The following is a 9,707-nucleotide window of genomic DNA, read 5'->3' as shown; positions in this document are numbered from 1 at the left end:
AGTCTACCCGGCATGACACTCAACACCCATGACACTCAACAGCATCATCTTGATACTTCATGTTGACGAATTTGAAGAGTAATTAAATAGCCTCGACTACAGTATTATAGTGTGGATAAAGTAGATGAGATCTTATTCAGAGAGTAAACAACCGAGGCGTAGGCTACTTGACTGGCAGATCTATTATTAAACTGATTTGATTTCAACACCAAGGACAGAAAACATGACTCTCTGGGGCCAAATTACGGCTGTGGGGCCAAATATCATTTAGAGGTTGTAATCCAAGTCTCAAACCCCTGTAGTAAAACGATCACCTCAAACTATAATTCAATGTTGACTGCCCGAGATTGAGCCCAATCAAAGTAACTCAAAACATATCCAGGCTATAGTCTATACACATTCACAGCCTTATAACGTCACGCTTTCACGGAAGTTGTCGATCTACAGCCAACATTTCTTTCCCTCTGTCGACTGTATCTCCCTCCCCCACATGGTCAACCGGGCGGGCGCATCTCAATTTGCCGAACATGCAACTTTTTTTTGTTGAAAGAAATTTGACTGTTGACTGAATCCACATCCCATCCACATACTCTCTAGCGCAGGAACAAAAGGATCTGGGATCGAGGACTCAATTTATCTCGTGCGCATCCAGATTGCACCCTGCCATATGCAAACCGCGCGCAACGCGCTCAGCATTTCAGCCTCTTGTTCCAAGGCTAATTTAGGAAACCGTGTTGGGGTGAGTTGAATGTGTAGCAGCAGCACACAGCAAAGTCTGACGTAGTTTAGTTACTAAATGCGCGTATTTCATCATTAAACATTTTTTTATTCAGAAATTCATCAAGACCATTTGTTTCATACCGGAATTTAAAGTTATGGACTCAACGGAGGATAACGGGGAGAGCAAGGCAGCACTCCGTCCATGCGCGCCCAGGTCTCTTCTCCTGCGCTGTCTGGTCGGTTTCCCTACGGTGGTGTGTTTCATATTGTCCCTGAGCTCCATAGCCATCTGCCTGCTCATGAGCTTCAAGACTTACCAACTGGAGAACCGACTGGATGCGCTGGAGTTGGAGAAAAACACAGTGTTTAACCCTCCGGAGAGCGCCTTCACGCGCGAGGATGGGACTGTACTACCGGCACTAAGGAGTTCTATCGAGACGCTCCTGCAAGAGGTAGCTAGCTACACACCGTTTTTTGGGGGGGAGGGGGGGACATTTAAAATGTAACACTGTATATATATCATAGTGTATTTCTCTTTATTTTTGATTCATGCAGCTTCCTGCTTGGGTCTCCATAATATGTAGCCGGAGTAGACTAAATGCCGTGCGTAATGTTGCGCGTAATGACAGTATTTGACTCATGTCTGAAGATGTTGATTCCCCAAGCGACTGACTCTAATGGTCAAGGCACCGCTGTGCGATTCCTTCTGTCTCTAGATATTATCAGGTATCGCCTGATGAAAGATAAGTGATGTAAAGCTTGGTGATACACAAGCTGGCTTTTACACAAACTGTCTGTTTGTGCTGTGAGAGTATTTCGCCATATCTCTTTGGGAAAATATGTTGTAGGCTATCTCCCAAAAAGTCCCCTCTTGATAAAAAATAACTATGGACAGGTCATTGAAAAACTGGTTAGGTTTTTGTACATTATTTACCTGAACTGGTAAAATTATAATTACATCACTTTATCATTTTTACAGTATTATATTCATGTTACCAAGGTGCTACATAATGATTGATGTATTGCTTATAGTGGTTAATGTCCATTTATAACAATACGTTAAGTTATTTAAGTTTATCTTACTGCTTATACTGCTTGTTAGAAACCCACAAAATTCACTAGTGTGTCTCATTGCATAGTGGTTGCTTTATATGGCCCTCTTAAAACTATCGACGGGAGACTGACTTGAGTCAAACCAACTGGAATGTGCAGTAATCTTCTCCATAATGTTAGTCCCAAAACATTTCTCCTGGGCTTCACTTTCCCCTCTAACTCAGATAAATGAATGTTTCCAGATCAAGTTTGGATTTACTAAACCTTTTATGGTGAATTTATGGTTATTGCTACTGCACACGCAGTTTGCATTGTTTCAGAGCCTTATATCTCTCTCTCTCTCTCTCTCTCTCTCTCTCTCTCTCTCTCTCTCTCTCTCTCTCTCTCTCTCTCTCTCTCTCTCTCTCTCGCCCTCTCTCTCGCCCTATCTCTCGCCCTCTCTCTCTCCCTAGAGAGTGAGTGAAGTGATGCCCAAACTGCGCACGGCAAGGGACGTCCCGCAAGAGTGTTCCTGCCCACCAGGTACGTCTCTCTCTTCTCTCCTATTGGGTTCATGGCTATATCACGGTTATCAAAGCCTCTACGCACGCAACACATGAACATTGCATTATTGCAAACACACACTGGACTGTTTTACACTAGTGTCAGTTGTTGCTGGGTTGGCTATGTATAAAAGGAATCCAGAAGAGTGCATTGAGCTTTACGCTCTCGACCACCAGTTGATATTGATAGTTGTATACAGCATCCCAAGTTTTCCTCAAGTGTGTATTCAGTGGATGGATGCCTTTTGTAAAGGATTAGTGTCCCTAAGCCTGTAGACCCAGACTGGGACAGGCTCAGAGGGAGAGTGTGATAAATACCCCTCAGATTGGTCTATGTCTATGGGATGGCCAGGACAGGACAGGACAGGGTGAGCTCTGTTGCTTAGTGCCAGTGGGACCTGCTAACATTAATAGACGTTCCGGCGATGCGCCAAGTTTGGCCACGTTTGGCGTGTGGTGTGCATTACACGGCCTGTGATAGTCCGGAGGGTGAAAAACAGTGCAATACACACAAACACGTAGGCACACACACACGTAGGCACACACACACGTAGGCACACACACAGACTGGCATATGTACACAACCAGTCGTCTGCTATTCATGCGTTTCTGTAATCGTAACTTATGAGGAATGCTGACCCTTCCCCGTTCTCGGGGAAATTCAGCTTTCAGCATTTGCCATGCATGCTTCCTCTACTCAAAGACTTGTTACCCAGATTGATCAAATGTGAACCTTTAAAGTTGTTATTGTTACTTATCTAATCGAGAGTTTTTTTTTTCCTATTAACTTGTGAAGTACAGAGCTGGCTCCTAATTCACCATGACAGAGAAATCCCCTAGCTTAGAGGAAGAGTGAGATAGGAGGTATGTGTGTGTGTGTGTGTGTGTGTGTGTGTGTGTGTGTGTGTGTGTGTGTGTGTGTGTGTGTGTGTGTGTGTGTGTGTGTGTGTGTGTGTGTGTGTGTGTGTGTGTGTGTGTGTGTGTGTGTGTGTGTGTGTGTGTGTGTGTGTCTGTGTGTGTGTGTGTGTGTGTGTGTCTGTGTGCGTGCGTGCGTGCGTGCGTGCGTGTGTTTGCGTGTGTCTTTTCTCTAGCTGTCTCCATGAGTTGCATTGCTCTTGTCTCCTCTGTGGCCAGCCTTGTCTCTATTGTCCCTGTGTGAATCGCTGGCTTCCAGAGCAGGTGGAAAAGTTTGCATGCCTGAATTTCTGGAGCACATTCAAAACATTCCAGGTCCACTTGTGGCTCTGCTCCATACTTCTTCCCTGGCTGGTCAGCTGGTCAGTCAATTGGACCATTGTTGTTCCTCTCTGTTGTTTGTTGTGTGTGAAAGTGTGTGTGTGTGTGTGTGTGTGTGTGTGTGTGTGTGTGTGTCTGTCTGTCTGTCTGTCTGTCTGTCTGTCTGTCTGTCTGTCTGTCTGTCTGTCTGTCTGTCTGTCTGTCTGTCTGTCTGTCTGTCTGTCTGTCTGTCTGTCTGTCTGTCTGTCTGTCTGTGTGTGTGTGTGTGTGTGTGTGTGTGTGTGTGTGTGTGTGTGTGTGTGTGTGTGTGTGTGTGTGTGTGTGTGTGTGTGTGTGTGTGTGTGTGTGTGTGTGTGAGAGAGAGAGAGCGAGAGAGAGAGAGAGTATTTGTTGGGGGCCTGTTCATTGTGTGTGTGTGTGTGTGTGTGCGTGCGTGCGTGTGTGCGTGTGTGCGTGTTTGTGTGTGCATGTGTGTGTGTGTATGCGCGAGAGTATTCGTTGGGGGCCTGTTCATTGTGTGTGTGTGTGTGTGCGTGCGTGCGTGCGTGCGTGCGTGTTTTTGTGTGCATGTGTGTGTGTGTATGCGCGAGAGTATTTGTTGGGGGCCTCTTCATTGTGTGTGTGTGTGTGTGTGTGTGTGCGTGCGTGTGTGCGTGTTTGTGTGTGCATGTGTGTGTGTTTGTGTGTGCATGTGTGTGTGTGTATGCGCGAGAGTATTTGTTGGGGGCCTCTTCATTGTGTGTGTGTGTGTGTGTGTGCGTGCATGCGTGCGTGTGTGCGTGTTTGTGTGTGCATGTGTGTGTGTGTATGCGCGAGAGTATTTGTTGGGGGCCTGTTCATTGTGTGTGTGTGTGTGTGTGTGCGTGCATGCGTGAATGTGTGCGTGTTTGTGTGTGCATGTGTGTGTGTGTATGCGTGAGAGTGTTTGTTGGAGGCCTGTTCATTGTGTGTGCGTGCATGCGTGAATGTGTGCGTGTTTGTGTGTGCATGTGTGTGTGTGTATGCGTGAGAGTATTTGTTGGGGGCCTGTTCATTGTGTGTGCGTGCATGCGTGCGTGTGTGCGTGTTTGTGTGTGCATGTGTGTGTGTGTATGCGTGAGAGTGTTTGTTGGAGGCCTGTTCTTCAGTATGTACTCAATTAGCTGAGGGAAAGCAGAATGTGGTAAAGGACATGTGTTTGTAGTATTTTACTTCCTATATGCAGTGCATCATCTCAATGGGTTCAATGATCGTACCACCTGGAGAATAAGTGTAGCGAGTAACCTGGTCTTGTAAAAGTAATGTGCTCTGAAATAGCTCATTCCCTCCCCTAGTGATTACTCATGGTTTTCATTTAATTATGTCAATATCATATTATATCAGATGTCTCGTTTTATTGCACAGGTCATTACACAAAATGACTGTGTAATCAACGTGGTTTCCCTGTGGTTGGTCGGGTTTCGGAATGAAATGTAACCACAGCTATTCTCCGAAATCTATTCAAAGATCTTTATTTTTTCTCTATTTTACCCCAAAGGATGGGGTGTTTGTAAATTCTTAGCATTAGCAAAATGCAAGAGTATTAAATGCAGACAAACAGCCCATAGACACGTTTGAAACATCTCTTAACAATTAGACTGTCTTTGTCCCGGGCTGTTAAGTTAATTGTTCAGCTGATGTGTTTATTTCAGATGGATGTTTGTCAGCTAATTAGCATGGGGTTTGTTGAGTTCAGCCAATTAGCATAGGGTTGGTTGAGTTTGGTGTCCTCTGCTTTCCCAGTCTGTTCCCACATACATAGAGACAACACATGTATACTGTTTGTGCTTGTATGTGTACAGTATGTATGCATGTGTGTTTGTGTGCTTGTGTATGTCTGTGTGATTGTGTACAGTGTGTGTACGTGTGTGTGTGTTGCATGTGTGTGGTCTGTGTGCATGCAGGTGTGGTGTGTGTCTGCGTGCCTGTGTGTGTGAGTGCTTCAGTGCTTGCGTGAGTGTGTGTGTGTGTGTACATTCGAGCCCCCCTGTATGTGTGTGAGTCAGTGTGTCTGTCTGTCCCCAGTTCTTTGAGGGGCCGATAGGCAGCTCTCTCTGCACGGCGCTGTAAGCCGAGCCCCTCTCCCTTTAGCACCCACGCTCGCCACCTGAAACCTAACGATCTCTAAGACCAGAGCACAGACTGTCTGTCTGTCTGTCTGTCTGTCTGTCTGTCCCATGTGTGTTTGTCTGTCTGTCCCTTGTCTGTCTGTCTGTCTGTCTGTCTGTCTGTCTGTCCCATGTGTGTTTGTCTGTCTGTCCCTTGTCTGTCTGTCTGTCTGTCTGTCTGTCTGTCCCTTGTCTGTCTGTCCCTTGTCTGTCTGTCTGTCTGTCTGTCTGTCTGTCTGTCTGTCTGTCTATCTGTCTGTCTGTCTGTCTGTCTGTCTGTCTTCTGTCTGTCTGTCTGTCTGTCTGTGTGTGTGTGTGTGTGTGTGTGTGTGTGTGTGTGTGTTTCTGTATTTCTGTCTCTGCAGCTATGTCTTCACCATAGAGCTCCCCACTCAGCATTGCGCTCCACCGCCCTCTATGGTCTCCTGTAGGTATAACACTTTATGGTGAAGGTTTAATATAGTTGCTTTAGTATCTTTATTTAAATGTGGGCTTAGGGTACTTACTGTAAATCATTGTGAATGAATGAGAGTGTGCAAAAATATATAAAGGCATTGTCATGTAATGTGGGGGTCAGGAGTCAAATGTGTGTCACTGCAGTGAAAGCAGGCACTGAGTATCGTGACACTTTTATACTCACCCAAAGTGACAGCCTAGCAGCTTTAAGACTCAAGCCAAGCTTGTCACTCAGGTGTTTGCAATTAACACTATCCGCACACACACAACACACACACTTCTGCACTGCCTCAGCTGATGAAAGCCATGTGTAGTCTGTAGCAGAATGAAGGGGATGGGGGAAATAGACATCCAGGAATCTAAAGTGTGACCAATTTGGTTTGACATTGGGAATGTTCTCAAATAGTTCAGAGAACACTTAGAAACAATGTTCTTCTGTGGAAATGTCAGTACTTCAGCATACCGTTTCCTACAGGTTTCCTCATAGTTCTATTTGTCATGTTCTAAAATAGTTTCCGAGAACGTTAAGAACTCTTTACATAAAAACCACAAGAAAAATGTAGTAATATTCAGAGAACATTCTAAGAATGATATTTAAAAACATATACATTTCGTTCTCAGCATCAACAGAACTCTCTCTAGCCTCTATCTTGTTAAGTGTGATCTGGTGTGTTGACTGCACCCACTAATTGGCCACACCTGATCTGAATGTGCTTGATTCCTTTGAAATTGGGCCCATCTGAATAGACAAAAATTAACTGCTATGTATGCATAAAAAACTAGCTCCGTTCCGGTGGCGCAGTGGACTAATTCCATGGATAGAGAACAGAAGATTATAGGTTTGAATGTCAATGATCCCATGTCACAATAAAAAAAAATGTGTTTGCATGATTATGCAAAAGGAAATTAATTTCCATGTGTGCTTGGAGTAAACGAAGTTTACCCCAAATAAGTTAGTAGTGTTATTAAAAGTCTTATTGAAACATTCAGTGAAGGTTTTAACGAAGTTCTTTAAAAACCTCCAAATAACCTGTCGTTTATTTAATGAATAAAAGCTCCCAACAAAAATGTCAAGGAACCAGAGTAAAATGTTCTCAGAACCTCCCTGCAACCTAAAAATGATTGTTCCCAAAACATGACTTAGTTCACACAACCAACATGAAACCAAAAACATAAATTTCCACAACTTCCAAGGAACCAAATATGCTACCTGGGATTTGTTTTACACCTTGTTCAGTCATATGTGTTCCCTCATTACCTAGCTAGCTAACAACTGGTAACTTTACCAATATACTGTATGCAAACATTTGTGGGCACAGAAAGAAAGGAAAATGGATAGCTTCTTCAGGTGATCAATGATCATAGCGATGCATGACAGATCTCTTGCATGTCATCATTAAAAACTTGATCTTAAATAGACAGTGCACAATGTTCAATATAATGCATCTCACTAGGAACATAATGCTTTTACATAATGTAGAAACCTAATATTCCACAAATGATTTTGTAATTTCAACGACAGGTATCTGTATCAACATTTTAGCTTTTTATAATAAATCAGTCTATTTACAGGGCTACATATTTGTTTCTAGGGCACAACATGAACAAGGAGAGATTACAAACTGTAATTTAAATGGATTTTTATTTGGATTTCATGTAACGGACATACACAAAATAGTCCAAATTGGTGAAGTGAAATGAAAAAAATGACTTGTTTCAAAAAATTAAAAAGAATAAAAATGGAGAAGTGGTGCGTGCATATGTATTCACTCCCTTTGCTATGAAGCCCCTAAATATAATCTGGTGCAACCAATTACCTTCAGAAGTCACATAATTAGTTAAATAAAGTCAACCTGTGAGAAATCTAAGCGGGACATGATCTCAGTATATATACACCTGTTCTGAAAGGCCCCAGAGTCTGCAACACCATCAAACAAGTTCAGGGACAAAGTAGTGGAGAAATACAGATCAGGGTTGGGTTATAAAAAAATATCAGAAACTTTGAACATCCCACGGAGCACCATTAAATCCATTATTAAAAAATGGAACGAATATGGCACCACAACAAACCTGCCAAGAGAGGGCTGCCCACCAAAACTCATGGAAGGAGGACATTAATCAGAGAAGCAACAAAGAGACCAAAGATCACCTTGAAGGAGCTGCAAAGCTCCACAGCAGAGATTGGAGTATCTGTCCATAGGACCACTTTAAGCCGTACACTCCACAAAGCTAGGCTTTACGGAAGAGTGTCCAGAAAAAAAGCCATTGCTTAATTAAAGAAAAAATAAGCAAACACGTTTGGTGTTTGCCAAAAGGCATGTGGGAGGCTCTCCAAACATATGGAAGAAGGTACTCTGGTCAGATGAGACTAAAATTGAGCTTTTTGGCCATCAAGGAAAATTCTATGTCTGGCGCAAACCCAACACCTCTCATCACCCCGAGAACACGATCCCCACCATGAAGCATGGTGGTGGCAGCATCATGTTGTGGGGGATGTTTTTCATCAAAACTGGTCAGAATTGAAGGAATGATGGAGCTTAAATACAGGGAAATTCTTGAGGGAAACCTGTTTCAGTCTTCCAGAGATTTGAGACTGGGACGGAGGTTCACCTTCCATCAGGACAATGACCCTAAGCATATTGCTAAAGCAACACTTCAGTGGTTTAAGGGGAGACATTTAAACTTCCTTTAATGGCCTAGTCAAAGCCTAGATCTCAATCAAATTGAGAATCTGTGGTATGACTTAAAGATTGCTGTACACCAGCGGAAACCATCCAACTTGAAGGAGCTGGAGCAGTTTTGCCAAGAAGAATGGACGAAAATCCCAGTGGCTAGATGTGCCAAGCTTATAGAGACATACCCCAAGAGACGTGCAGCTGTAATTGCTGCAAAAGGTGGCTCTACAAAGTATTGACTGGGGGGGTGAATAGTTATGCACGCTCAAGTTTTCAGTTTTTTGTGTTATTTCTTGTTTGTTTCACAATAAAAACTATTTTGCATCTTCAAAGTGGTAGCCATGTTATGTAATTCAAATGATACAAACCCCCCCAAAAATATATTTTAATTCCAGGTTGTAAGGCAACAAAATAGGAAAAATGCCAAGGGGGTTGAATACTTTCGCAAGCCACTGTAAATTCAGGTGGGCAACCTTCAGCCTATTTATTTTTTGCCACATCAGGTAAGCTTTTAATTTATTAGGGGAGTCAGTTACGAACAAACTCTAATTTTCAATGAAGTGGGTTAACTGCCTTGTTCAGGGGCAGAAAGACAGATTTTCACTTTTTCAGCTCAGGGATTTGCTCTTGCAACCTTTTAGTTAAAAGTCCAACGCTCTAACCACTAGGCTACCGACTTCATCAGGTGAAAATGCTTATTGCTAAATAGCACATCTGGCTTACAATATGGACCAATATGTTTTGGGACTCATTTCTGGTGGGTGAAATTATACTGAACAAAAATATAAACGCAACATGCAACAATTTCAAAGATTTTACTGAGTTACAGTCCATACAAAGAAATCAGTCAATTAAAATAAATACATTAGGCCCTATTTATGGATATCACACGACTGGTC

The 9,707-nt window shown here is 43.1% G+C and overlaps 1 protein-coding gene across 1 annotated transcript in view; it reads left to right on the top strand.

Annotated features, from left to right (window-relative positions):
• The first annotated feature begins 467 nt into the window (after window positions 1-467).
• Window positions 468-9,707, top strand: part of LOC129857898 (collagen alpha-1(XXIII) chain-like) — a 211,474-nt gene continuing 202,234 nt past the window's right edge. The window contains exons 1-2 of the mRNA XM_055926579.1: window positions 468-1,172; window positions 2,226-2,295. Of these exons, the coding sequence (XP_055782554.1) occupies window positions 876-1,172; window positions 2,226-2,295 (367 nt within the window). The 5' untranslated portion in view covers window positions 468-875. The remainder of the gene's footprint in view (window positions 1,173-2,225; window positions 2,296-9,707) is intronic.

Source organism: Salvelinus fontinalis, chromosome 6, assembly GCF_029448725.1.
Source record: "Salvelinus fontinalis isolate EN_2023a chromosome 6, ASM2944872v1, whole genome shotgun sequence".
Classification (NCBI taxonomy): domain Eukaryota; kingdom Metazoa; phylum Chordata; class Actinopteri; order Salmoniformes; family Salmonidae; genus Salvelinus; species Salvelinus fontinalis.
This window is presented reverse-complemented; position numbering and strand designations above follow the sequence as displayed.